The 27,795-nt window shown below is 42.4% G+C and overlaps 1 protein-coding gene across 1 annotated transcript in view; it reads left to right on the top strand.

The window, feature by feature from the left end:
* Window positions 1-27,795, top strand: part of ryr2a (ryanodine receptor 2a (cardiac)) — a gene marked incomplete at both ends in the record, with an annotated part of 151,784 nt that overhangs the window by 69,143 nt on the left and 54,846 nt on the right. The window contains 40 exons of the mRNA XM_079237783.1: window positions 11-114; window positions 499-603; window positions 744-918; window positions 1,680-1,888; window positions 2,423-2,596; window positions 2,936-3,081; window positions 3,213-3,327; window positions 3,428-3,588; window positions 5,221-5,380; window positions 6,254-6,340; window positions 6,848-6,979; window positions 7,800-7,894; window positions 8,420-8,595; window positions 9,634-10,274; window positions 10,762-10,962; window positions 11,381-11,486; window positions 11,627-11,770; window positions 12,303-12,430; window positions 12,957-13,102; window positions 13,409-13,523; window positions 13,850-13,982; window positions 15,926-16,029; window positions 18,084-18,219; window positions 18,387-18,573; window positions 18,858-18,969; window positions 19,109-19,229; window positions 19,396-19,565; window positions 20,497-20,717; window positions 21,307-21,397; window positions 21,679-21,819; window positions 22,303-22,466; window positions 22,665-22,743; window positions 22,853-22,942; window positions 24,833-24,970; window positions 25,148-25,225; window positions 25,354-25,429; window positions 26,290-26,413; window positions 26,944-27,059; window positions 27,362-27,426; window positions 27,612-27,733. Of these exons, the coding sequence (XP_079093909.1) occupies window positions 11-114; window positions 499-603; window positions 744-918; window positions 1,680-1,888; window positions 2,423-2,596; window positions 2,936-3,081; window positions 3,213-3,327; window positions 3,428-3,588; window positions 5,221-5,380; window positions 6,254-6,340; window positions 6,848-6,979; window positions 7,800-7,894; window positions 8,420-8,595; window positions 9,634-10,274; window positions 10,762-10,962; window positions 11,381-11,486; window positions 11,627-11,770; window positions 12,303-12,430; window positions 12,957-13,102; window positions 13,409-13,523; window positions 13,850-13,982; window positions 15,926-16,029; window positions 18,084-18,219; window positions 18,387-18,573; window positions 18,858-18,969; window positions 19,109-19,229; window positions 19,396-19,565; window positions 20,497-20,717; window positions 21,307-21,397; window positions 21,679-21,819; window positions 22,303-22,466; window positions 22,665-22,743; window positions 22,853-22,942; window positions 24,833-24,970; window positions 25,148-25,225; window positions 25,354-25,429; window positions 26,290-26,413; window positions 26,944-27,059; window positions 27,362-27,426; window positions 27,612-27,733 (5,788 nt within the window). The remainder of the gene's footprint in view (window positions 1-10; window positions 115-498; window positions 604-743; window positions 919-1,679; window positions 1,889-2,422; window positions 2,597-2,935; window positions 3,082-3,212; window positions 3,328-3,427; window positions 3,589-5,220; window positions 5,381-6,253; window positions 6,341-6,847; window positions 6,980-7,799; window positions 7,895-8,419; window positions 8,596-9,633; window positions 10,275-10,761; window positions 10,963-11,380; window positions 11,487-11,626; window positions 11,771-12,302; window positions 12,431-12,956; window positions 13,103-13,408; window positions 13,524-13,849; window positions 13,983-15,925; window positions 16,030-18,083; window positions 18,220-18,386; window positions 18,574-18,857; window positions 18,970-19,108; window positions 19,230-19,395; window positions 19,566-20,496; window positions 20,718-21,306; window positions 21,398-21,678; window positions 21,820-22,302; window positions 22,467-22,664; window positions 22,744-22,852; window positions 22,943-24,832; window positions 24,971-25,147; window positions 25,226-25,353; window positions 25,430-26,289; window positions 26,414-26,943; window positions 27,060-27,361; window positions 27,427-27,611; window positions 27,734-27,795) is intronic.

The following is a 27,795-nucleotide window of genomic DNA, read 5'->3' as shown; positions in this document are numbered from 1 at the left end:
TCTCATCCAGCAGCTCAATCTGATCCCATCAACATATCTACTGAGAGGTTCCGCATTTTCAGAGCAGAAAAAACCTACTGCGTTAATACGGGGAAGTGGTATTTTGAGCTGGAGGTAAGAAGAGACCTGATAAGAGATGTGATATGTTGCTCTAAAGATATTAACTATAAGGATGGAACCTAATATCCCCCTATAGTGACCTATTCTGATTTTAAAGTGTATGACGAAGTGATAAAAAACCTTCACTAAATGTTGTTTCTATTCCGCATTGGTTTCTTGAGCCGCCGTAATCTGCACGTACCAAGCCAATATATATATATATATATATATATATATATATATATATATATATATATATATATACACACACACACACACACCTCAAAACCCCAACAGACTGCAGGGTGCAGCTACAGCCAAGTTATTACACAAAGCTTTTACAGTTATTCTTTTTTTTTTCTGAAACTGGATATTACCTGGTTCCTGCTTCTCCTCCAGGTATTGACAGCAGGAGAGATGAGGGTGGGCTGGGCCAGGCCAGGATGCCTCCCAGACCAGGAGTTGGGATCTGATGACCAGGCCTTTGTCTTCGATGGCTTCAAGGTGGCTGGATTTTTCTTCACTCCACACATTCCATTTATTCAGTTTCATGGCACTGCAATAGAAACATTTATTACATTTTTGAATTTGTATTGTCCAAATTAGGAATGAATTTGGAAAGTTTTTCTTCTTCTTTTTCTTAGGTCCAGCGCTGGCACCAGGGTAATGAACACTTTGGCCGTGCGTGGCAGACGGGGGATGTAGTGGGCTGCATGGTGGATCTGAACGAACACACCATGATGTTCACACTCAATGGAGAAGTGCTGCTGGATGACTCCGGATCTGAGCTGGCCTTCAAGGACTTTGAAGTTGGTGAAGGTCAGTGCTGCGTTTTCTAGGACAATAAGCATGCTTGTATTGTTAATGTTGAAGTTTATTAGTTATCTTCACACTAGCTGGGTAAAGCTCTGTAAAGCTGTACTCCTGCTTGACACATCCGGGAGGGCCACAGTGACGTTACCCCATCAGATATCCCCCTTCCCAAATTTCCTGTGCTGCGGATTTTTGCCTCTTTGTGCACAGTCAACATTTTCTAACGGCACCAAAACCATGCTGCTGACTGATTTGCTGCAAGGAGAGACCTGTGCAGAGAATAAAAGAGCCAAACGTTTCCTCTTCAGGATTACGTGTCCGGGCGACCGCCTGAGCAGAAAGCATAACTGTGGCTTAAGTCTGGTGCTTTGATAGAAAGCCATCATGGGCAGGTTTGCCTCAACATTGTTCAAAATGAGAAGACATTGGTCATGCCTGCAGTCAGCTGTATAACATGTGATTTATACCTTGAATAAAGAGAGTATCAATTTAGTATCACTTAAATGGCACTTACTTATAGCACTTTGTCGTTTGGCTTTGTTGATTCTTGTGGTTCTGAGTTTGTACTCATGGTTCAATGCACTTATTGTAAGTCGCTTTGGATAAAAGTGTCAGCTAAATGAAATGTAATGAATTTCAATAAGTGCTTTATAACAAGGTGAGTTGCACAAATGGTCTATTGAAAAGGTTCTGCTATGGATAGTGTTACAGGTAGACATGCCCAAAAAGTACCATCTTAGTATTTGTTTTCTTCTCCCGGTCTCCAGGTTTCATCCCTGTGTCCAGTCTGGGTGTGTGTCAGGTGGGGAGCATGAACTTCGGTAAAGACGTCAGCACTCTGAAGTACTTCACCATCTGCGGCCTGCAAGAAGGCTACGAACCGTTTGCTGTCAACATGAACCGGGACGTCACCATGTGGCTCAGCAAGAGGCTGCCTCAGTTTGTTCCCGTCCCTCCCAATCACCAACACATGGAGGTGAGCGGAGTCACCTGAGATACGGATCCACATAGTGAACACCTGCTGGAATCTGATGGAGGTTGTTGTACAACATTCAATGACATTGGCCTGCGATCTGGACTAAAATGTCATCGCTTCAGACAAATTTCAAGACATTTCTATATGTTTACGTCTTGTATGTTTGTCCCCCCAAAACTGTTCAATATACTACTGAAAAATGTAGCCGAGTTGAAGTATTGACAAACCAGACATAACTCATGTTTTTATGACAGGGGCATAACAAATAATAACATTAAATTTCTTCAAATTTTGCACAAAAGGCCACTTGGATTCAACGTCACTCGGACCTCACAAAACGCAACTTTGGCCATAACTCAAGAATTGATATGCTTATCATGACATTTTCACACTAATGGGATCAAATCTGAGAGGATACAATTATTAAAGGAGGACACTGGGGACAGTCATGGGTGCAAACTGCAACTTGACCAACTGGCGGAGGCATACATTAGCAAGGTGGTAATTGTAATTTGATATTGCCTTCTTTTTCAGGTGACAAGGATCGATGGGACGGTAGAGTCTTGTCCATGCCTGAAGGTCACTCAGAGGTCGTTTGGGTCGCAGAACAGTTACACTGACATTACCTTCTACAGGCTGAGCATGCCCATAGAGTGTGCGGAATCCTTCTCCAGATCCCCGAACGACAGCCTCTTCTCACCAAAGAGGGTAACGGCATCACACACACACTGACCTCTACTCATTTACATCCCTACACATTGACAGACAGATACGTTGACATTTACAGACAGATACTTGTTGTGTAACACACACTCAATACATCTGTTGTGTAGCAGTTTCCAAGTGGAACATATTGCATACTCTGCTGCTGCACATTATCTTGAATTTCTCTCGTCAACTGCATGCTTTTCACATTTGTTCATAGAACTAATAAAGGAAAGCTCACCACAACACTATTGACTGCTAACATTTACTTGCAACGTGTTAACAGAGGGTCGGGTGTATGACTGAGAATATGCGCGGTGCGTTCACTCTCTGTTTCTGCAGGAGCTGGAGGACTTTGAAACTGTGTCAGACTTCGAGGTCCTGATGAAGTCTTCTCATGGTCCCAATGGTCCCAATGGACCTGACAGAGATGAATTCAACAACCACAAAGATTACAACCAGGAGAAACCTTCCAAACTCAAGCAACGGTAAACCCTCTAAAGATTCAATCGTTCTGTTATCTCTATCGAGCTTTTATGCTCTCGTAATTTGTACCATTCTGTCATTGTGCTTGATCACCTTTTAAATGTTATAAGCCTAAACCAATCTGATCTACCAGGTTCATGTTGAAGAAAAACAAGCCAGACAACAGCTGTCCGACATCTGCTCGTCTGTCAGAGGAGGTGATTGCTGATGACAGAGATGAATATGAATTCCTCATGCAAGCCTCGACTGTAAGACAACACATAAACAAAACAAAATTCACACGCAATATGCCTGTTGAGAAAGTAACTGTGATCAAGGGAAATTCAAGTGAATCTCTTTTCTGTGCAGCACTACTACTCCGTGAGGATCTTCCCTGGTCAGGAGCCCAGCAGTGTTTGGGTGGGCTGGGTAACCTCTGACTTCCATCAGTACGACCCAGGCTTTGATCTGCACAATGTCCGAACCGTCACTGTTACCCTGGGAGATGAGAAGGGCAAAGTTCATGAGAGGTTAGTCATGTTGCAGCTAACTCATATCCAGGCCCGTAGAGATTACCCCCGCAGGGACAGGGGGCCTCATGTGGCAATATTTTATTTTTTATTTTTTTTCAACTTTCCGCGACGCAAGTAACGTTTTACAAAATCGCTCGTAACTATCCTTTAAAACAACGGATTTCAATAATAAACACATCTCCGTGACCGTGCGGGCATGTAGGAGTCGAACGGCGCCATCTAGATCCTTACCAGCCACCTATAAGTAACTTTAAATTCCGTCAACCGTCGGAGATGTTTTTATTTTACATTTCTGGGTCCAGCATTTCCCCTGTCGAATGGACGATCTTTGATCCACCTCAGACGGCACACGCTCAGTCTACTGAAGAGAATGCACCCGGGCTGGCTTCTGGGAAATGTAGTTTTCTTATAGAACTTTGACGGTTTTGTTTAACCAATTTACACAGTTTTCCCCCTGAAAAGCCTTCAAATGACCCCGACACTTTGTTTTTGTGTGGTTTCATTGCATATTCGGGTTCTTTAGGCTCTGTTCTTTCTAACAAGGGGTGTTATTAGTATGTGAGACCTTGGTAAGGGTCTGAAGCACACATTTTGAACATGTCGGAAACCGCTCGAAAAGCATTTTTCTGCCATTCTTAATTAGATCATGCTGGATGTTGATAGTTATGATAAAAATATGTCATAAAAGTTGTTGTTTTTTTAAATATACATTTTCTTCACAAGAAAATTCTGAAAAAAAATTATATAAAATAATACAAGTATGAGAACTCATTTGTGGTTCATACGATTATTTGAAAACTTAATCTTGAGACGCTCCCCCAGTACCGGGGAAATGGGTCTTCACAGTTTGCTATTTGACAGTTGACTGTTGCCATGTGAACGATGCCTGGTTTGTGTACGTTCCAAACTTCCTTTGCTTCCCGATCTCTGTGGCCGTCAAAATAAAAGTCCCATTCACCGTTGACACTTAAATCATATTCTGTGACAGAGGATAAGGGAGAGCCAGGCGTGCGCCAAGGTTCTGCAAGTCCAGCGAAGTCAGGCTGCAGTGAGGAGGCCTCGGGTAGCCGTGCGACAGAGTCAGATGAAACTTCTAATACTACACTTTACCCTGGTGACCGGGCACATTTCCCGGTGGATATTACTGATGCTGACATGAAAAAGTTCATTTTAAGGCAGGGACCATGTAAATGTGAAGGTCCGTATCCTAAAGATAAAAAGGGGAGATGTTTTTCTAAAGATTTGTATCATAGAGTGTCAAAAAAAGGAACCAAGATACAACGCAAATGGCTGTGCTACTCCCCCAAAATTGACAGAGTATATTGTGAGCCCTGTTGGCTTTTTGGTGAGAGAAGATCTGCAGGGTTATTCTGCAGGGGGGCCTCATGTGTTTCCGTTACGGCACTGCTCATATCTTAGGGTTACTTCCAAAATGTTCTTAATTTTATGTTGGGCAGGGATGGGTGCCATGAAGGCAGCAGGTTTTCATTCCGACTACATCATATGCTTTCAGTGACTACGTATCTTTAACCTGAACTAATGTGTGTGTTGTTCAGTCTAAAGCGTAGTAACTGTTACATGGTGTGTGTTTTGGGTTTGTGTGTGTGTGTGTGTGTGTGTGTTCTTCAGTATAAAGCGCAGTAACTGTTACATGGTGTGGGCTGGAGAGAGCAGCAGTCCTGGTCAGGGCAGGAACAACAACGGCTTAGAGATCGGCTGCCTGGTCGACACCACAAACGGATTGCTGACATTTACAGCCAACGGGAAAGAACTCAGCACCTACTACCAGGTAAATATTTGACATGCTGTGACATGTCTGTGGATGGTCTTTCCCTTCAACTTCTGCTGTGTCATCTACTCACATCCTGCATCTTTGTTTCCCTTTCATTTTGCTGCATACACAAAAATGTGCCTCCTTGCTTCCTGCCTTGTTTCTTCTCTTTCTTCTCATGTATTTTGTTTGCAGTCTGGCAGCAGCTATATTAAACCCAGCTTTTCCTGTTTGCCAATGTTTGTTAGTCCAACTGAAACACATTTATTCTGCTACATCATACATATGGTCAGTAAACTGTGCGACTGTGTGATTCTTTGGTTTCAGGATGTAACCCTCTATATTTGAGTTAACCAGTCAGAATGCTGCTCAGACATTACACTTCTGTTCATATAGCCAATCACATCATTTCATTAAAGCAGAGTAAAGCGTGACATCACCGTTCTGTCACCGGCCTGCAGTGACACTGATTAACAGTCGGCCTGCAGGCCGAGACACAACACAATTAGCCTCAGACTTTGATCAACAACTCACATTAGCTTACTGGCTAATGTCCGCAAAGATGAACCATCAGGCTAGAAAGCTTATTTGCCAATCAGATAGAGCACATTGAACACCTTCAGAAAAGGTTCTTGATCCGCTGTGGTCTTCATTCTTCACCACCACTGCTACAACAGTGTCTGTTTTTGGCATTTAAACTACAGTTACCAGAGAAAGTTGATTTACATTTGTGCGTCTGACTGTTCAGTGTCCAATCAGGGATTTACATAGGCCCACCTTCCTCTCAATTCCATTGAAAAAAAACATGTTGGGCCGCGTACAGGGAAGGACTAATCGTCGATTCAGTTGGATTTAAGTAACTTGCAAAGCCTCGCTCTCTCTTCTCCACAGGTGGAGCCCAGCACTAAGCTGTTCCCTGCAGTCTTTGCCAAGGCCACCAGCCCCAATGTCTTCCAGTTCGAACTGGGCCGTATTAAGGTGAGACGGACAAGCACACACAGCTTTGTTGTCAAAATGAAGTGTCTGAGGTTTGGCAGGTTGCTTTTAACCTCAGTGACCTGCATTTACTGTTGCTCTTCCATAATAACAGCCTTCTGGTGGTGAACAGGGCAATAAGTTGTATTGATTTATGGAGAAACAAACAACCAAAATTACGTAGAATTATTTGTTGAGGCTTATTACTTTACGCATTATTAATTCCACTTGTTACAATTCTTGTAGGATTTGTAGCAGCCTTCTGGTTTAATGTGTGTTTAGTAACACTTTGTGCCAGAAGAGCAAAATACTCAAAATGAAAACGGAACATTTCTCAGTCCTTTTACTGACCACGCCCACAGGCTCTTATGTCAGTTTGGGATGATGGTTATGTCATCAGCAGATTAATGAGCACCAATATGAAAACCGACTGAGTTTAAATATGTCCACCGTGTCCAGTTTTGCCTTGTGTGATGTTGTATCCTTGTCAACCCGTCTGTTTCCGGTCAGAATGTGATGCCTCTGTCAGCTGGTCTGTTTAAGAGCGAGAGGAAGAACCCAATCCCTCAGTGTCCTCCGAGGCTACATGTCCAGTTCCTCACTCCTGTGTTATGGAGTCGCGTTCCCAACCACTTCCTCAAGGTACAACTCCGACAGCATGTCTGCATTCTCTGGTTCTTCTGTGCTTTTTTCTGGCCGATATATATATATATCAGAGAAAAATCACGTATTGTGAAATGTATAGAACAAAGGCTGACTGTTGTACTAACAATTGGGATTCAATCTTACTCGCATGCAGCTTTCTTCGAATTAACTCTGTTTGCTATTCTTGGTTTTGAATAGGAAAACTGATTGCCTGACATCAGTGGATCATTTCCAATTTACTGGGAAAGCCTTACTAATGCTTGTTTCTATGAAGATGGTATGATGAGATGGTAGGACAGGAGGTGAGTGCAGGCAGAGCGGTGAGGTGGCAACAGAGCAGGAGTGCAGGCATGGGAATCCTGGGTAGAGGGAACAGGGGTTAGTAAAAAGTCAAACACAATGTAAAGTACTAGACAGATCAGACTCCTAGAGAGGCCAAGAGTCGACGTACCACTGGAGATGGTGAAACAATCTGGCAACTCAAGAGAGGGAAGCCAGGGTGTTTTAACAGGGAGGATTTGATGAGATGATTGAAGACAGGTGCTGGAGATGAGGCCAGCTGCCGGAAGCCACGGCACGCACACACACACACACACACACATAACAGGGAATAAACAGGGGACGCAAGAGACACAGGGAATATGAGTCACGGCCGAGCCGTGACAGGGTTAGTCTTATGACTCGTCCATATTATATTCCTGCGTATGGGCAGCATGCTATGTACCTGCTGAGCTGTACAGAGGAGGGAAAGCAACATGAAATGTAATGTATGCTGTTTCTACGAAGTCCTAACAGATATATATTTTATTTTATTCAGGTGTCAGCATCCAGAGTGAATGACAGACATGGCTGGCTGGTCCAGTGTAACACACCTCTGCAGTTCATGTCTCTGCACATACCTGAGGAGAACAAGTGGAGTACCCACAGCTACACACACACAAATATACGCACAAACATCAGGGGTGGACCATCTGGCTTACCGGGCCTTTTCCCTGTGGGACTACCTGCATTTTGGCCGACACAGTTGTCCTTTTTTGTCTTTATGTCTCAGCAGCCCATAAAACATGTAGCCCAGATCTGCCCAGTGTTTCTTTTTTTTTTTTTTGCTGGCCTAATAATGCATTTAAACCCCTCCCCCTTTATAGGCCAGGGCCAATTTCTTTGGTCCAAGTCCACCCATGACACACATACCTATACTTCTATCTTGTTGAGGACACTCATTGACTTGACATGATATATTCCCTTCCCTTAAATATCATGACTAAATGTCTGACCCTTACCTTCACATCAACCACATTCTAACCTGAACCTTAAAACCAAGTATGAACCGTTCCCACTCAGTGGTTTAAATACTTGTTTCAGTCCTCACGCACACACGTTTTTCTTTTTCCTGCTCTCTCATTACTCATGCAGTATCTCTCTGTGTGTGTTGTCCAGGTCGACGGATATCTTGGAGCTGTCAGAGCAGAGGGACCTATTAAAGTTTCACTACCATACCCTCAGACTGTATTCCGCAATCTGTGCTCTGGGAAACAACCGGGTGGCACACGCCCTCTGCTCCCATGTAGATGAGGCACAGCTCCTGCAGGCTATAGAGAATAAGTACATGCCAGGTAACATGCAAGGCATTAGACCTGTGCCTGAGAAATATGCAGAGGTCAGGTAGTAAATACTCAGAGCCCGTCCTTAAAGCAATAGACCATGCACTAAACTCTCAATAGTGTACTTCATAGTAAGAAGGCGATTGAAATTTCAGACACTTACGAATCATAATTGCATGATGCAGACCGGGATTAATGTAGGAAGAGTTGGAAGAAGTATTCAGATCCTTCATTAGAATTTGGTAATACTACAATGTAAAGATACTACCCTTTACGCTCTGTTTGGATGAATACAATGAAAAGGTTTTTTATTGTCAACAAATCCCATGAAAAGACCCAAGCCAATAATGTGATGTGTGAAGTGTTAAAAAAAACTGCTCACAAATATGTTGTTTCATTAAAAATAAATAAATAGAAATAGGCTCAATAATGTCCTACAATATCTGTCAGCTGTTGTTTTAACACACATTACTAACAGGAGGTATTATGTCATGTGTTGGGACTATTTTCAGCGGCGGATTAATTCACATTGGGATCTCTAGTATATTTGTGGCAGAAGGACGGCGGATGTGGGATTGAGTCAAAATACAATGGGGATGAAGGAACATGTCATCCAGTGCAACAGTGTGGCTCAGTAATGTGTTTTAGTACCTTTTTTTTTATAACAATGGAGCTCTATGACACAGAAGAAGAAGATATATTATTTTTTGAAGCACACATACACAATACTTGGTGGTGTGGCTCTTCACGAGGTCAGTTGATAATAAGAAAAATATAAAACATCACAAGACGTATTATTCAAGTAAAAGTACAGAAGTGTTAACAGCAAAATGTAAATAAGCAGCAAACGTAAAATTACTATGAAGTGGATAAAAATGAATATAGTAACCTCCATAGACTTTGGGCTCTCTCCTTCTAGAATATGTTAGGAAATGGCTATATACACCTACTGTATAAATAATTAATTAATCATTAATAAGAACGGTAATAAATGGTAAGATTCATGTTTTCTTTGAATGTTTAAATGTATCTTCTGTCTCTCACCCCCAGGTTTGCTCCGTGCGGGCTACTACGACCTCCTCATCGACATCCACCTGAGCAGCTACACCACGGCTCGCCTCATGATGAACAACGAGTACATTGTTCCCATGACAGACGAAACCAAGAGCATCACCTTGTTCCCCGATGAGAAGAAGAAACATGGCCTGCCAGGCATAGGCCTCAGCACCTCACTGAGGCCCAGAATGCACTTTTCATCCCCAAGTTTTGTCTGTGGGAGCGGATCGTCGTATCGCAACACCGGCAACACCGGATCAGGGGACTGTTTCCAGTACAGCCCTGAGTTCCCCTTGGACGTATTGAAGATAAAAACCATAGAGATGCTCACGGAGGCGGTGCGGGAGGGGAGCATGCACGTGCGGGATCCAATAGGAGGCAGCACGGAGTTTCTCTTCGTCCCCCTCATCAAGCTGTTCTACACCCTGCTCATCATGGGAGTCTTTCAGAGTGGAGATCTGAAGAACATCCTCAGGCTGATTGAGCCATCCGTGTTCTCTGAAGGACGGGAAGGTCAGGAGGACACACACATGGAGCTGCAGACGGTGAAGGAGGGGAAGACTGAGGATGGAGGGCGGAGCATGCCTAAAGAAGGACTGTTACAGATGAAGCTACCCGAACCTGTAAAACTCCAGGTGACACGCTGTTAACTCAGTTTGTAAATGTGCTTACACTTGTTTACTAAATCAGATGACAGACATAGTGCTTTTTAAAAATCATTTTCAGTGTAACAGTCATTATTTTTGATTTACTTTTTCTTACTGATAATGAAGCTCTCCTTAATATAGAATCACATGTTTTAATGTCTACATTTGTTTTTACGTGTGATATAATATGCATAGCATTTGAAGTTACAGAAAACATCAATTAACATTAACACACAGAGCAAAAAAGGCAGCTGCGCTTCACCAAGTTGAAGTTAAACAAGAAAGCAAATGAAATTTGTGAAATAAACAGCTTTTTTTGTTCTTTTTATTGATAATCTTATTATGTATTAAAAATAAAAAACCTATCTTTTATAGCGACAATGACAGCAAGCTTGATGACATAGGGATGCCCTCTGCCATACAAACCTTTTTCCTCACAGCATGTCGTTAACCCAGCACGTGTCTGTGTGTGCAGATGTGCCACGTGCTGCAGTACCTGTGTGACTGCCAGGTGCGTCATCGCATCGAAGCGGTCGTGGCCTTCTCCGACGACTTTGTGGCCTGTCTCCAAGACAACCAGCGGTTCCGCTACAACGAGGTGATGCTGGCGCTCAACATGTCTGCAGCCCTCACTGCCAAGAAGACCAAGGAGTTCCGATCTCCTCCACAGGAGCAGGTAAGAACACCTGAAGGAGGGAGAGCCCCGGTCCGGGGGACAGAACAGTGCAGAGGGGACATATTATTATTATTATTATAGAGCGGGCAGGAGGTTAATAATGCAATGTAGAGGAAGCGTATCAGAGAAGAACACTTTTAATGTATCACCTAAACACACACGTTCAGCTGCAGCCTCTTAACACGGGACACCAGGTAGTTCACTTTCGCTCCCATTTGACAATGAACCGCTCTCGCAGTGTGTGAAACTGTACTGTCTCTGAGGCACCTTTTCATTATTTTGCTATTGCTGGACACACTGATTGCTTGAATGCATTGTAGAACCCCCAGTCAGATACAACAACCAGAGCGTGTGTGCTTTCCGTGATGTAATCCCAGTGGTTGTTGTATCACAGTCACCCCGGCGTGTGTCATTGCAGATAAACATGCTGCTGAACTTCAAGGACGAGAAGCAGGAGTGTCCCTGTCCCGAATACATCCGAGAACAGCTGCTCGACTTCCACGAGGACCTGATGAGGCACTGTGGTAAACTACCAATCAGCTCAAGAGTTTAATAGGGATCAATAATAAGAATAAAAACGTGTATATGCTATGTGTATATTATGTATATTCATTAACTACAAACATACGGTATGCACAGTGTACTGATTTCTCCGTTCTGTCAGGTATAGAGTTGGATGAGGAGGGAGGGATAGACGGGGACAGTGACTTCACCATCAGGGGACGCCTCATGTCGTTGGTGGAGAAAGTGGCTTACCTGAAGAAGAAGATGGGCCACCTGCCAAAGGAGAAAAAAGAAAGGAAACCCAGTAAGTCCTCTGCAACAGCTGATCCACAGACAGAGAGAGCAGTGGGATGTACAAATGTTCATTCAAGCAAAGCTTTTTTAATTTCAGAAGTAAAATAATGAATTAGAAAGGGGACCAGTTTGTTTTTAAATGCCTTAAGAGCAGGTTTGTGGCGTTTTCCTCCCAGATTATTTTGTTAATCTTTTTCACAGAATGTTTTGTTGTTGTTTCGCCCTCTGGCATTTCAGAAAATACTGCAACAAACTACTCGTGGAGCATTTTTTGCGTGCTTGTAGCTTTCTGTGCCTCGTGCAAAGTAAGGACAGAGCTTAAGCCTTTAAGCAAGATAATAGTATGTTGTGCATACATCAGACACTTCAGGGTTTTTGGAGTTTATGAACAATACAGACTCCAGTAGCACTTTAATGTATTTTGTTATTCAATATTGGATTTAACAAGATCTGCATTGGTAAGGGAAAGAAATAGGATTTTGTGATTATGAACCAACAATCTCCCCCCCTAACTCTGTCTCTGTCGGTCTCTGTCTCTGCAGGTACGTTACAGCAGTTGATTTCCGACACGATGGTCCGCTGGGCTCAGGAGTCAGTTATTGAAGATCCAGAGCTGGTCAGAGCCATGTTTGTCCTGCTGCACCGCCAGTATGACGGCATTGGAGGACAGGTAGTTTTGAGCTTGTGTGCATGTGTGTGTTTCTTTAAATGGAGCCTGTTATAATACCCGTTTACATCGTTACATTAGAATATGACATATGTGGGGCGCCGTGGGGCCTAATGGTCATCCTCTAAATAGTCAGCCATGACATTAAAAATGTTTTAGATATCACTAAGATATGCTTTCTGTTCCCCAACAACTTCGCAAGATTTGAGCGAGACTTTTTCAATAATGTTACCAGTGGCCAAAAGAAGCAACATTCACACCCATTCATACACCATGCAAGGTGCCAGCTACCCATCAGGTCTATCTCCTCATTCACACACCAAGTGTCTTGCCCAAGGACATATCGACATCGGGGAGCCGGGGAGCGATCCACAGATCTTCTGATTAGAGCATGGTGACTGCTAATAGACTTTCCTGCTCAGTCTGAACAGCTTCTCGCAGTGATAAAAAAAACTCTCTAAAATGTGAAGGACATGTGGGGACATCGCAGCAGGTTTGGAAAGATATGAATCTGTCCTTATCTGTCCAGGTGCGCGCCCTTCCTAAGACCTACACCATAAATTCAGTCTCGATCGAGGACACCATCAACCTCCTGGCCGCTTTGGGTCAGATCCGATCTCTGCTGAGTGTCCGTATGGGAAGAGAGGAGGAGAAGCTGATGATCAGAGGGCTGGGGTGAGAACACACTCATCTGTGAATGTACATGTGTTAGGGCACGGGGCAACTAGACAGATGTCTATCATGACACATGAATAATTTAAATATGTTGTGTCTTATATAGTGTATGTAGCCGCACATTAAATACTAGGAATACGAGGAAAACAGAAATCGGTGGCTTTGTAATTCAAACTCTCGCCCGTTTTACTATGACATGTTGTGTATGACATGTTGAGTCAATGCTTCCACTATAAACCGGGTTAGAGCCCTAATGACAGAACACTGCACTAAGCTTCTAACCAGCGCCTCCTCCTTCTTCCGCAGTGATATCATGAACAACAAGGTGTTCTACCAACATCCTAACCTGATGAGAGCTCTGGGGATGCATGAGACTGTCATGGAGGTCATGGTCAACGTACTCAGTGGGGGAGACTCCAAGGTAGGGAGGATGTATGAACTGCAGAGCCAGAGAATAGGCAGGAAGTTCATAAGCTTGTGTCTCTCTTTAAGTTTTGTGCTTTCTCTCTTGTGTGTGTTGTGTAAGTGTGGTTATTGTTATTATCGATCAGCCTTGTCTAAATAGAGATGTCTAAATGGAAAGATATTTTATTTGGCAAACTGTAAATGTTCTGAAATCTGTCTTTCTTTGTGAAAGAGCATTTAATATAAATTGGTAATACACCTTTATTGACAATATGCCATTTATAACGAAAAGACTATATCGTTGCATGGAATTTGTCTAACATGAATCTTGTGTTTTTCCAGGAAATCACTTTTCCTAAGATGGTGGCCAACTGTTGTCGTTTTCTCTGTTACTTCTGCCGAATCAGCCGCCAGAACCAGAAAGCCATGTTTGACCATCTCAGTTACCTGCTGGAGAACAGCAGTGTCGGGCTTGGTGAGTTTGTGTGTGATATTATATATATGTGCTTTATCTACTGCCTCGGTGTTCTTTCTTTTGTTACTTCTCCTCTGAGAACTCCCTGTCCATCTTTAAAATGGCTTAGTTAAGTTCCCTGTTTACACTTTACATGTAAATGAGCCACAAAATGAATGCAGACCGACTGCATGATTGGGGGCTGGGCATCAATCAAAGCTTGAACATTTATGGAAGTAACGTGAGCGCTGCTGTGTGACTGATGAGAAACATTGAAACAGTAATCATGTGTTGAGAATGAAAGTTCTCTCTTGATCTTGGAGAGAATACGTTTCTGATGTTCCCACAGACTGTGTCTGAAATCGCACTCTGCCCTTGCACACATCATCATGGTAAACGCAATAACTATGGAGCTAAATCCAGGTCATTTGGTTAGTGAAGTTTACAGCAAACTGATCTGTTTATAGTCTCAGCGGAACATCTGCCTCACGCAAAAATAATAAACCAGTTAATTCAAAACCAGTTCATCTCACACACTGGACGGCATCGCAGGGACACAGTGTTCACAGTGGTGCGAAACGTCAGATATTATAGTGTAGTTTTTGAAAGGCACAACCTGGCATAGTTTATTGCTCTTATACTGTCATTCAAGTATGGTCTAAAACAGCTTGCTAAACATAACTGTGTCACTGGCGTCAATTTAGTTTACTGCCAATCCTGTGAATATGCTGTATGAAGGTATAGTGAGTCATAATGCTCACGGTACCCACGTTACCTGAAGGCAACGTGGTTGAGGCTAGTTCTCAGCCTTCATTGTTAAGGTGTCACTCATGAGACCACGCCCCTGCAGTTGAAACCACGCCCCCACGCCAGATCCAGGCCAAAAGACTGAACCTAAAAAAAAAGATCTGAATCTGAAAAAAAAATTTTAACCTGAAAAAAAGATTTGAATCCGAAAAAAAGAGATTTGAAATGTAAAATGAGTGAAAATTGAAAATATAAAATCTGTTACTGAAAACTGAAAAAATATATTATTTTTCAAAGTTCAAATCTTTTTTTTAAATGAACAAAATATATAACCTGGATTTAGCTCCATAAATAACTTGCAATATTTTGAGTTGATCTATGAGATGAATCATCATCGTCATTGCTGACAGCTGTACAGTCATTTTCAAATCTATAAAATGCAGTGCAGTGTCCATGTCAAGGACAATACTTTCTCAAACAAATAGATAGTGTGGTGTATTTTCTTTGCTTTTGGAATATAAACGGGCCTCGGTAGAACACCCTGATGGGTTTTAAAGGATACCTTTTGACTATAAACGTTTTCTCGATGAGCCCCTTGGAATATTAAATAGTTCTTGGTAGAACTCCCAGGTTCTTGTTGACACCCTTAAAAAGTGGAAAGTTAGAGCCTCCAGAGAAGGCTCTTGGTGGAACCAATAAACCATAGAAGGGTTCTCTCTAGAACCGCTCATAATAGGTTCTGGCCTGTATAAAACCTTTATCAAAGGTTTTTATCATTAATCAAAAAAAGGGTTCTCCTACGGCTACAAGCTTGAAACCCCTCTGTGGTTCTCGTAAGCACTTCTATTTGAGTGTAAAGGGTGAGTAGAGAGTGATGTTTGACGATGAAGACCCTCTGCTCGCTCCTTCCCAACTGCTTTCACCAGTGTTGTTGCCGGGAGTTGTGTTCCACCAGCATGTTCCTTTGTGTCCATGCAGACGCTGTGTGCTGTTTTCTGTCAAGGCGTTGGGTACTTTGGGAAACCTAATTTGTTTTTACAGCTTCATCCCTTATTACCCACAGACAGTGTTGGCTGTCAGAATAGTGCTGTGTTTCCTACAGTGCTTGTATCCAGGAACAGATGGACCCTTGTGGTTTTATTATTAAAAGACTCCCTATCATCTTAGGTCTATTTATATTTATTATATATTTTCCTCCCCTTCCCTTCTCTCCTCAGCATCTCCTTCCATGCGAGGATCTACTCCTCTGGATGTGGCTGCAGCATCCGTCATGGATAATAATGAGTTGGCCCTGGCTTTGAGAGAGCCAGACCTGGAGAAGGTGATGTTTACAAACAGTAATATGTCATATGTCAGCAAATTTGAGGTTGTTTCATTGGAAGACGGTTCCTATTTATGGATTTGGGATTTTTTTGAACAGGTTGACCTCAGAGAGTCAGATACGCTGTACACCAGCATAGGCTCACCACAAGGGTGCATTCTATTCCCCCTTATTCTCTACACCAATGCCTGAAAGAGCTTAATTGAGAGATTCTGTGTTTCTCCTTCATCTGCTGGTTCAGAAAGCACCTCTGAACCAGAGTGATCCCTGGATTGCCCCTCCCTGGCTCAGCCTCATTCTATGAGCAGCTGGTGAGGGCAAAGGCCTGTGACGTCATGGGGGAAAGTGTTCATGTCCACCACCCCAGTTCCAGATACATTGGCCTGGTAAACAAGCACCAAGACCATCCTGTCCTCTATCGGGAGCATGAACATGAACATGAAAAACATGAAATACCTAAATACCTTACTGCCATGTGGACTATTTCCTTATTCACTTATTATCAAATATTAGTGTGATGATTTGTATCTATTTAATATATTATTACACCTTCAGTCCAACATAGTCTTAAACAGCTCTGGTGCTCTGTGTCTGTCTGTTTCTTGTCTGTTTGCACTTATCAAAACCCAAATTGCTTTTGTGCATCAATAAAGTTGGATTGAATTAAATGCAAAATACAGAATTTTATTTCAGAGGAATAAGGGCTATAGAGGATTCATGTGGTATCATCCCAGCCCTCACCTCACTCAGACCAAACGTGTGTGTATATATATATACGCAGTATAAAAACCTGTTGTGAACCTGTTTCTATGACGCCCATGTCTATACTGGACTATAATCTTACTTCCAATCTGCTATATATATATATATATATATATATATATATATATATATATATATATATATGTATATATATATATATATATATATATATATATATATATATATATATATATATATATATATATATATATATATATACACATATATGACGCCCATGTCTATACTGGACTATAATCTTACTTCCAATCTGCTATACGTTAAATACTCACATGTAGCATTGTGTCAGCATTTGTATCATGAACTTATTATATATATATATATACATACACACATATATATATATATATATATATATATATATATATATATATGTATATATATATATATATATATATATATATATATATATATATATATATATATATATATATATATATAGCAGATTGGAAGTAAGTTTATAGTCCAGTATAGACATGGGCGTCATAGAAACAGGTTCACAACAGGTTTTTATACCGCATAAGAACTCATAAATAGTCATAATGCTTTATAACAACAATGATAACACATGATGAAGCATGTTATAATACTTCATCAGTCACTCACTGACTTTTTTTCGCAATGATCATAATAAGATGTAACTAAGTGGTCGTTGTTTGCTTAAGGTGCTTTGTGTGTTCTTTTCAACAGGGGTCATAGACTGAAAATCATTTTACTTCACACAAATAATGGCCACACCACTTTGAGTAATTTATTAGAAATTACGATGCATTCTAAAAACAATATAATGTATTGCAGCTATGGGAAATATGATACATAATGATCCTTGAAGCAAGGTGCCAACTTAATATATCATCATTCTTCATCCACTTACCCTTGTCACAGCGTAGAAAAGCACATTGCTATCGGCAGATGAGTGACAACTTTGCTCGGCTCATTCTCTGTGTGACCAATGTAGCGGTGGATAATATTAATCTAGCCTAACCGCCCAGTCCATCTGTATATAGTCTACATTCTTATCACAGCACTTTGCTATCACCAGATAAGCTGCCAATTACAGCATCTTTGTACAGGGGAAAACATAATGCTACTTGATCTTATGAAATTGTAAAATAAAATGCGTTATAATATGTTATTGTTATAAAGCATGGTGAAGTGCTTATAACTATTAGTATGAGTATACAGTGGTATAATGCAAGTATGTTTATGATGCATCATAGACGTGGTCGTCATAGAAAGTGTTACCAAACATGCCGCTCTGTCTGCCTGTGCAGGTGGTGCAGTACCTGGCGGGCTGTGGGCTGCAGAGCTGTGTGATGCTGGTGCGTAATGGATACCCGGACATTGGCTGGAACCCCGTGGAGGGCGAACGCTACCTCGACTTCCTGCGCTTTGCCGTCTTCTGCAACGGTGAATTCACAAGTCCCTTTTCCCACAGATGACTATATTGCCGGTCACATCTGTTCCTCTCAAAAAAAAACTGTTGCCCCTCTTTGTTGACGTGTGCATGTGTACGTGGTGTGTGTTGGCCACGCAGTTCTGTTTGTCATGAACACCTCTGCTGCTCTGTGTGTCAGGGGAAAGTGTGGAGGAGAATGCCAATGTCGTGGTGAGGCTTCTGATTCGCCGACCAGAATGTTTTGGCCCGGCCCTTCGGGGTGAAGGTGGTGATGGGTTGTTGGCGGCGATGGAGGAAGCCATTAAGATCTCTCAGGATCTCTCCAGAGATGGACCCTCACCCACGTCTGAGAGCAGCAAGACACTGTAAGACAACGTCACCGCTTCTTGTTTTATAGTTATAGTTTACTCTACAAGAAGGCCTTTACAGTTCAATAAATCAGTGCTATTGTAAATGCCCCCATGGTCTCTGTTTCAACCCAAACACAAGTATTATCCATCCCAGTTATGTGTTTTTAAATTCACTGAATAGAGAGAAACATTGTGTTTCATCTGTTGCTTGAGTTAAGAATTATGGGAAAAGCCATCTGCCCTGAGATGCAAGTGGTCTGGACTATTTAGTAGCATCATGTTTTTGTATCTGTGTGTAGCGGTGACATGCTGGAAGAAGAGGAAGATGATACCATCCACATGGGAAACGCCATCATGACCTTCTATGCGGCTCTCATTGACCTGCTGGGCCGCTGTGCTCCAGAGATGCATGTGAGTGACAACACACACACACACACACACACACACACACACACACACACACACACACACACACACACACACACACACACACACACACTCACTGACTGACTCATACAGACCCACACTAACCTAACCCATTTTGTTTCAGTTGATCCATGCTGGTAAAGGTGAAGCGATCCGCATCAGAGCAATTTTGAGGTCTCTGATTCCTATTGAAGACCTGGTGGGAGTTATCAGCATTCCATTCTCCATGCCCAACCTGGCTAAAGGTAAGCACACGCTCCAGCACCCAGCCTATCTGACATGCATAACACAGTATTCCTAGTATGGGATCGATGGTAATAATGAGTAAACACAAATAAAAAGCAGCGACTTGGTTGATGGTTAAATCTTGACTTTTGTGTGTGTGTTATGTGTTTGCCTTTGCATGCACAGACGGGTTAGTAGTGGAGCCGGACATGTCAGCTGGATTCTGTCCGGACCATAAAGCAGCCATGGTCCTGTTCCTGGACAGAGTCTACGGTATAGAAGACCAAAACTTCCTGCTGCACCTGCTGGAAGTTGGCTTCTTACCGGACCTGAGAGCCGCTGCCTCTCTGGACACTGTACGTGTGTGTGTGTGTGTGTGTGTGTGTGTGTGTGTGTGTGTGTGTGTGTGTGTGTGTTTCTTTGTTGCCCTTCAATATTTTCTTGAATTTGAAGTAATTCAATTCTGTAATTTCTCTCAGCTTTATGGAGCTTTTTAGTTTATACTTCATCATTGTTTTGGTTTTGCTAGTGTTGATTTGTGCCTGTGTAAGTAGAAAACCATTAGCTACCAACGAAGGTGGCGGTGATGCTAGGTACATGTCCCCCACCAGTATTTTGGGAGAACAGAATTGTCCCGACCAATATTTGCGTAAACTTCTTTGCATTATCTTTGCGTCAAGTCATGTTAGAATATATTCATCTTCAAGATGATCTTGCATGCTGGCATTTGATTGGCTTTAAGGGAAGGATCTATCTGAAGGCTCACGTCACGTAAGATATGTGGGATATATTGTGGATGTGCAGAAAGTTTGAACATGAACAGAACTGTGGCCGAAACACATGAATTATAAAAATCCAAGGGTTCATGAATTACTTAAAAATAATGAATGTATTGTTGCCAATTTAAAGGTGTAACTTCCACAATCAAAAGAGGAAGAAAGAGTAAATCATACTTGCATGTGTACAGAATGTCTGAGAGCTTTATATATTTTGAATATATTTTGAATTGTTGCCTGCAGCCTGAATTTTGTGTTTTCCTTGGGAAAAACCTTTCACCATAAATTGGTTGAGAACAATTCAACAGAATGCAGGAAATTAAGTGTTTAACTCCACCCAATGCACCACTGGAGTCGATGTCAAATGTAATGTAATTATAAGAATTTTGTAACACACATCGCCTCTCTTTATTCCCATTTCCCCTCGAATGCACATTTTCCTCAGCTCAAACCTGATTGCACACTTAAATAGTCCCTTTCTCTCATCTTCTCCTCCCTGTATTGGTGTCAGGTGGCCCTCAGTGCCACAGACATGGCCCTTGCCCTCAACAGGTATCTGTGTACAGCCGTGTTGCCGCTCCTGACCAAATGTGCTCCACTGTTTGCGGGGACGGAGCCGTTTGCCTCGCTGATCGACTCCCTCCTCCACACGGTTTACCGCCTGTCCAAAGGCTGCTGCCTGACCAAGGCCCAGAGGGACGCCATCGAGGAGTGTCTGCTGGCCGCTTGTGGGTAAGACTGGAGTTCTGAGAGAGAGAGAGGGAGGCAGAACAGACGCTCACTCTTAACAGCTCTGGCTTCAACCTGACTACTACTAATCACTATTGTAACACGCTCCTGCTACTTTCCCGGGCACCAATGACACGAGCACACTTGAGATCACGTTTGTTTTTATTGTCACATGCATGTGCTGCAAATTGTGCCTCTGCTCTCTCCTCACCCTCCGCTCCATCCCTACTGAGTTTCATATAGGGCCAAAGACACAAACCCCTCATCAATTTCAGACACATTCCTGACACCTGTTCCCTGAGCCGCTCCTCCCCTCCCCCTCTGCAGCTGGGCCTAACCATGCCCCCAGCCACCACAACTATATTCTGATTTATTTAATTCACCAACTCGTCATTATTCATTTTCACATATGCATCTTTGTAAAGCACTTGCTCTTTTTCTTTTGTTATCATGTCATTGCTTGTCATTTGCTTATTTTCTACTTTATTTGTTGTTTAAAGATCTGATTTGTCTTCCTAGTTGTTTTCTTTATCCTGTTTCTGTGTGGCGGTGGAGACAACCAACTAATGTACGCTGTCTTAATAATGTGCAGTAAGCTGAGGCCTTCGATGATGCAGCATCTGCTGAGGAGGCTGGTGTTCGATGTCCCTCTGCTTAATGAACACACCAAGATGCCTTTGAAGGTGAGGAGCATGTTGCAGTTATCTCTGCCCCATCAATTCAAAAGTGCTTTTCAAATGAATCCTCTGCAATACTTTAGCTCATCCAGTTGTCAACAATACAATTATTTTCTTACAAGTGCACTTATTTTGCATGAGCATCTCTGATTTCAGATGTACTGAAAATCTGATCATGGACAAGCGAATCTTGCTCTGTGAATTTGTGCCAACGGCAGCACTATTTTGTTGAAAATGGTTCCTAAAGCCAGCAGATGGTTGATGTATGTCCCCTTGACTTTACCCAGCTATTGACCAATCACTATGAGCGCTGTTGGAAGTATTACTGCCTGGCTGGAGGCTGGGGCAGCTTTGGAGCTGCATCAGACGAAGAGCTTCACCTCTCCAGGAAACTGTTCTGGGGAATCTTTGACGCTCTGTCACGCAAGGTAAGGCTCCAGTTTAGGCCTTGTTTTCAAATTAGAACATTAATAAAAAAATGAAATGAATTGACGATACATAAAATAAGTGAATGTGTCCGGGGTGCTTTGGATTTTTGTTGCACTCACATGACACAGATATATTAAAGAACTAGAAAAGTTCAGTATGGCTCAAGCTCCAAAAAACGCTGAATCCTATTTCTCCCATTATGCAACCAACACTGTAGCATTTCTTTGTTCGACCTACCCAACCTTGTTAACAGTTACGTCTTTAAAGCCCCATATTGCTTCTTTGGCTGACCTTTACCAGATTGTTTGCTGCATACTGCGACTGCACATGCAATTATGGAAAGAAAGAAAACAGTATACAGCCTGTTGTGCTGCCTGTGGTTATGTGGGTGACCCCTATAGTAGCCCAGGGCAGTGGAAGTGTAACATTGCAGTTTAAGGATGGATAAAGCTGCCTTCTGTGTATGTGTCTTCACGGTGTAGCGCTATGACCAGGAGCTGTTCAAGCTGGCGCTTCCATGTCTCAGTGCTGTGGCTGGCGCTCTGCCTCCAGACTACATGGAGTCCAACTACATGGCCATGATGGAGAAACAGTCGTCCATGGACTCAGAGGGAAACTTCACTCCACAGCCTGCAGACACTACCAGGTATATACAACATATTCATTTTTTCTTTGCTATGTACCTTTTATTGCGGAAGTTGTTTTACGGTGCAGATCCACATTTTGATTTTCATAAAAAAAGAGCCAATGATTTACCAGTTATCAAAATACATGCCGAGGATTGTTGTCTCGGCTTTGAAAGCAGGTGACCCCACATATTTAAATGTGGTTGTCTTTTTTTCAGTGTGACCGTCCCAGAGAAACTGGACTATTTCATAACCAGATATGCAGAGCACAACCATGAGAAGTGGTGTATAGAAAAGGTAAGGAGGCGAAGTTCTCATGTCATACATGAAATGATTTAAAAAAAATGCAATACACTGCAAGAATATTAAATCAAAATCTTAAACATCTCGTCTCTATGTTTTATAGTTTTGCAATGGCTGGTCATATGGGGAACAGATATGTGAAATCTCCAAGAGCCACCCTTTACTGAAACCATACAAAGGCCTCTCTGAGAAGGTAATCTGCATGCAGCTGTCTGCCTTCAATTATCTCATTGTTTTTTTACTTTTAACTTAACGAGGCAATCTGAGTGCTGGTGCATTCAGCTGTGTCAGCAGTCTCACTCAATGTGAGCCGGACCCAACAAACGGGTTGGCAATGGGGTTCTGTCAGCTCACAGAATCCTGCTTCTGGTTTATCGTGTATTACTAGCCTGCAAGGAGTCTGGACACCCAGCTTTAGGGTCAACTAGGCAGGTCAGATGTAGACCCCCTGTTGGCCAAAGCACTTGCCTACCTTGGCTGTAGTTAACTTTAAACTAAAGTAGTTAAACTGAAGAAGTGTCTCTATGAGCACATAAGGACGCCGGGGATGCAATACACATTCCTTCCGGTCGAAAGGTGGCAATGGGCTAGCAAAGAAAGGGAAGAAGAAGACCGCAGGCGAGGAGACATTACCGAAGCCCTGAGAGGCAAGTGAAAGAAATACAATAATCATTCTCGTGATACATTTAGTCTGATCTAAATCAGTTTCCTCTCATGTCTTAGAAAGATTCTGCCAGGATAATTTTGTATGTGTATGAAAACAGGTAAATAATAGAGTTTGTTGTTGTAATATATTCATTTTGGCCACAAGAGGCTGAATGCAACGCCACCTCATGTTCTAAATAGGACTAAAAACATTCATGCTTTTCCTACTGGCACATTAGTGCCAATTAAAATACATTTCAAGGCAAAAGAAAGACATAACAATAAGGTTTTACAACTCGCTGACACACAATGTATACCAGGGAATGGAGAAATGTAAACCCACCTCGGAGACAACGTGAATTTAAGTCCAGGGGGGTATTCTTCGTACGTGGTTCAACAAAGTCGAGCAAATGTCCTATTATCCATCTTAAATTAGCGAGATGATTGACATCAGGCTAACTCGGTTTCTCTACGGAAGATTCGTGCTGAAACGGTCTCGTTAATTCTAACCAGACGTCAGTCATCTGGATAAATGCGCGTGCCTGTTCCTCTTCAGAAGGGATAATAATCAAGCACTGACACCACGATGTTCTAACAGTACAAACAGGCAAATAAACTCAGAGGAACAGTCTGTGAGACGGGCAATGGGCGTGGGGTGATATATGATTCCTTGTCGGCAGAATCGATCGCGCTCGTACAGGAAGTCATCCTGATGTGAGAACGGATCTTGGCGATCTGGAAGAACTCTCTCTCTATATAACTAATATCTCTCCTTCATCAATGAGGAAGGGAGCTGCCTTTTTTGTCCGGTGGGAGTGGCCAGCTTATTCAGTGAATTTCAGTTACAATTACATATTTGGCTGTGTTGCTATGGTGATTTTTCTAAACTTGCTTCGAGGAACCGAAAAGCCTGACCTACGTCATCTTATCCTGAAAATTAGCCAGCTAACTCAGTAAGTCAGCTACGAAGAATAGGGCCCTGTTTAGAACATGAGGCAGTCATGCGTTAGCCTCTTGTAGTCCAAATGAGTATTCCAACAACACTCTCACCTGCCAAAACACTCTACAGATATTTTTTTTTCTCACTTGCCTCTCAGGACTTCTGTAAAACATGGATGTAAACTGTGCAGATTTAAAAAATGCTTTGCAAATGTTTGATCAGGAAGGAAATGCATTAAACATGTGTGTTAAACCTCAAGGGTGCGCATTACAGGACAAACAGTGTGATCTGGTGAGTAACACCAAATATAATCATCACTTCTTTTGTCTGATTACAAGAAAAGCTCACAGGGTACCTTTCATTTTGATTAGACTGAGAAGACTTGTCTTACTCCAGAGAGAGCATCCACATGCCACTGGAAATCCTTTTGGAATAATGGCAGAGGAATACTGTATTTTGCACACTTTGACAACTTTAAAGTTGGTTTTAATCTTGCAGGACAAGGAGGCGTATGGCTGGCCGGTCAGAGAGTCTCTGAAGACCATGGTGTCGTGGGGCTGGAGCACCGACAGGATCAGAGACGGCGACCCTGCCAGCCTCCACAACAAGTCCAGGAGGATATCACAGGCCAGCCAGGTAAACACACACACACATGCACACGCACACACACACACACACACACACACACACACACACACACACACACACACACACACACACACACACACACACACACTAACTTTGTTATAGAGGGCAATCATATAGAAAAAAGGAAAACCACATGAGACGGTGTATGTATGCTGTCTTCCACAGCTGTCTTTTGAAGGAGCTCCTGCTTTCAGCCCCAGACCCATCGATATGAGCAACGTGACACTGTCCAGAGACATGCAGGTAGGCTACTGTATACCCACGCAGACCAACATGTTTGAGCCCTGAGCTTGTAGAAGATATTGTGGATTGATAGAGGAATAGATATGTAACAGTCGGAGTCACATATATTTACCATTGTGTTTCTCCAGTCGATGGCAGAGCTGCTTGCAGAGAATTATCATAATATCTGGGCAAGGAAAAAGAAAATGGACCTGGAAGCCAAAGGTGGATATAACGCAACACATACACACACTGTGTTTCCCAAAACCTTTTTCCTTTTCTGCTAACACCACCAAATGTATTTTGTGGCTGGATTTGATGGTCAAAAGTTCTAAGTTCAAGGTCACTTTGAACCTCATAAAAACAAGTTTTTGGCTGAGACGTAAATTCTTATGCTAATTAGAATTGCTAAAAATTAGGAAGTTCTACCAACATTGGTAGAACTTCCTAATTTTTACAAAATGGTATACAAAAAATGACGTCCCGTGCAACAAAACTGTGTTGTCAATTATGTTTTGTGGGAAAAATGTGTAATCATAGTTGCTGTATTCCGCATCAAAACAAGTGTGAAACCAAAAGTCTATGTAGACTTATTTTAATATACGTCTGTAATTTAAATCGCAAATGTACTAATTTAAGTCAAACCATGACGTTCACTAAACATAACCAGTAATATTAACCATGTGTTTAAAACCTGTTTAAAACTAGCAACTCTCGAAATGTACCTGAGAATGCAGTTTAGTTGTATGGGAATGTCATTTTGCAGGAGACAGGGTTGGACAGATGTAGATGTATACCACAACGTGACTGGTTGACGGAGCATTACAACTGCGAGGCGGTGACTCTAGTTAGATTTTCTTTCCACAAAAAAAGAAAGACACTGTGCATTTGAACCAGAATATATAGATCATTTATTTTGTCTGAGCTGATTGCAATGCCATGACAGTTCGCAAAACAAATCCAGGCTTTTGAGGTTCCTGAAGCTTTGCAAACCAGTGAAAGGGATGCTCAGACACACAAGGGACCCCTTTGTGTCAGCCGGTTGTCTTATGTTTTCCATCCTGCCGTGTTGCTGTTGTCTCCAGGTGGAGGAAACCATCCTCTGCTGGTTCCCTACGATACACTGACTGCCAAAGAGAAATCCAAAGACAGAGAAAAAGCACAAGACATCCTCAAGTTCCTCCAGATCAACGGTTACACTGTGTCCAGGTAGGAAGTAGGCTTAACACTTAGAACACAAGGCTGGATGTTTTGTTTAATAGCTATTGAAATTAGAACCAGGTATGTTGAGTTTAAGTATGAGGTTTGAATCCTCAGAGACTTAATTTAAGTCACCTGGTAATTGCCCGAGAGGCTGCAATTGCATGAAACAGGCGACTGTAGCTCATGGGGATGAAGTGGTCGTCCTGCAACCACAAGGTAGCCGTTTCGATCCCCAATCTCCCCATAGTTTGCATATCAAAGTGTCCTTGAGCAAGACACTGAACCCCCAGTTGCTCCCCCCCGGGCGTTTCTCAGCAGCCCACTCCTCCTAAATTGCTATGGATGGGTTAAATGCAGAGGGCAAATATCATGTATGTATGTAATATGACGATGTAATACAGTTTTCTGTTTTTTATAGCAATAGGTGCATTTGATCTGTATTTCCAAAAATGGTGGATCGTGTGTGTGTGTGTGTGTGTGTGTGTGTGTGTGTGTGTGTGTGTGTGTGTGTGTGTGTGTGTGTGTGTTGTTTCCAGAGGTGTGAAGTCGCAGGAGCTGGACACTCCAGCTATCGAGAAACGGTTTGCCTACACCTTCCTCCAGCAGCTCATCACATACGTGGACCAGGCACACCAGCATATGATGGAGTTTGGTGAGACTAGAGACCTCTGGTCTAGAATTATAGGGCTGGTTCAGAGAGGATTACCTCAAAGAAAGCACGGGTGGCTGCTGGAGAACACAGTGGATTCTAGCAGTTGTTAAAGGGGTTATCAGCTGCCACACTGAATTCTTTTTTCAATGGACTCGTTGCACCACAAATTAGACTGCATAAATATTGATCAAATACAAATCTTCCTCCTAGCTCAAACACCTGGGGCAATGTGTTGGATGAAGGTCACCATGCAAATCTTTTCAGACCTTATTGTCTTTGATTGTGTTCTACTCGTCATTTAGATCTAGGAACAAGACCAAAGGGGGAGAAGATTCCTCATGAACAACAGATTAAGTTCTTTGGAAAGGTCAGAACTGGTATTTGATTCAACAATCAGTTTGATATTTTGGTTTACTTCAGTCATGGATTTTATTTTATTTTTTTAAGAAAAAGTATTATTTGTTGTTGGTTGTAGTATGCGGCATGTTAGTTTGCAATTTCAAACACAGCCCGACAGTAATCCCTATGTGTATTTATACCGTTCACCCTCAGGTCGTCTTACCATTGGTGGATCAGTACTTTAAAAACCACCGGCTGTACTTCCTGTCCACAGCCATCAGTCCAATCAGCAGCGGAGGCCACGCCTCCAACAAGGAGAAGGAGATGGTGACCAGGTGAGTGTCCCAAACGACACAACAATAGATGGATAGAAAGCCAGTGATGCTAGAGTTGCAGG

This window comes from Taurulus bubalis (assembly GCF_910589615.1).
Source record: "Taurulus bubalis genome assembly, chromosome: 2".
Classification (NCBI taxonomy): Eukaryota; Metazoa; Chordata; class Actinopteri; order Perciformes; family Cottidae; genus Taurulus; species Taurulus bubalis.
This window is presented reverse-complemented; position numbering and strand designations above follow the sequence as displayed.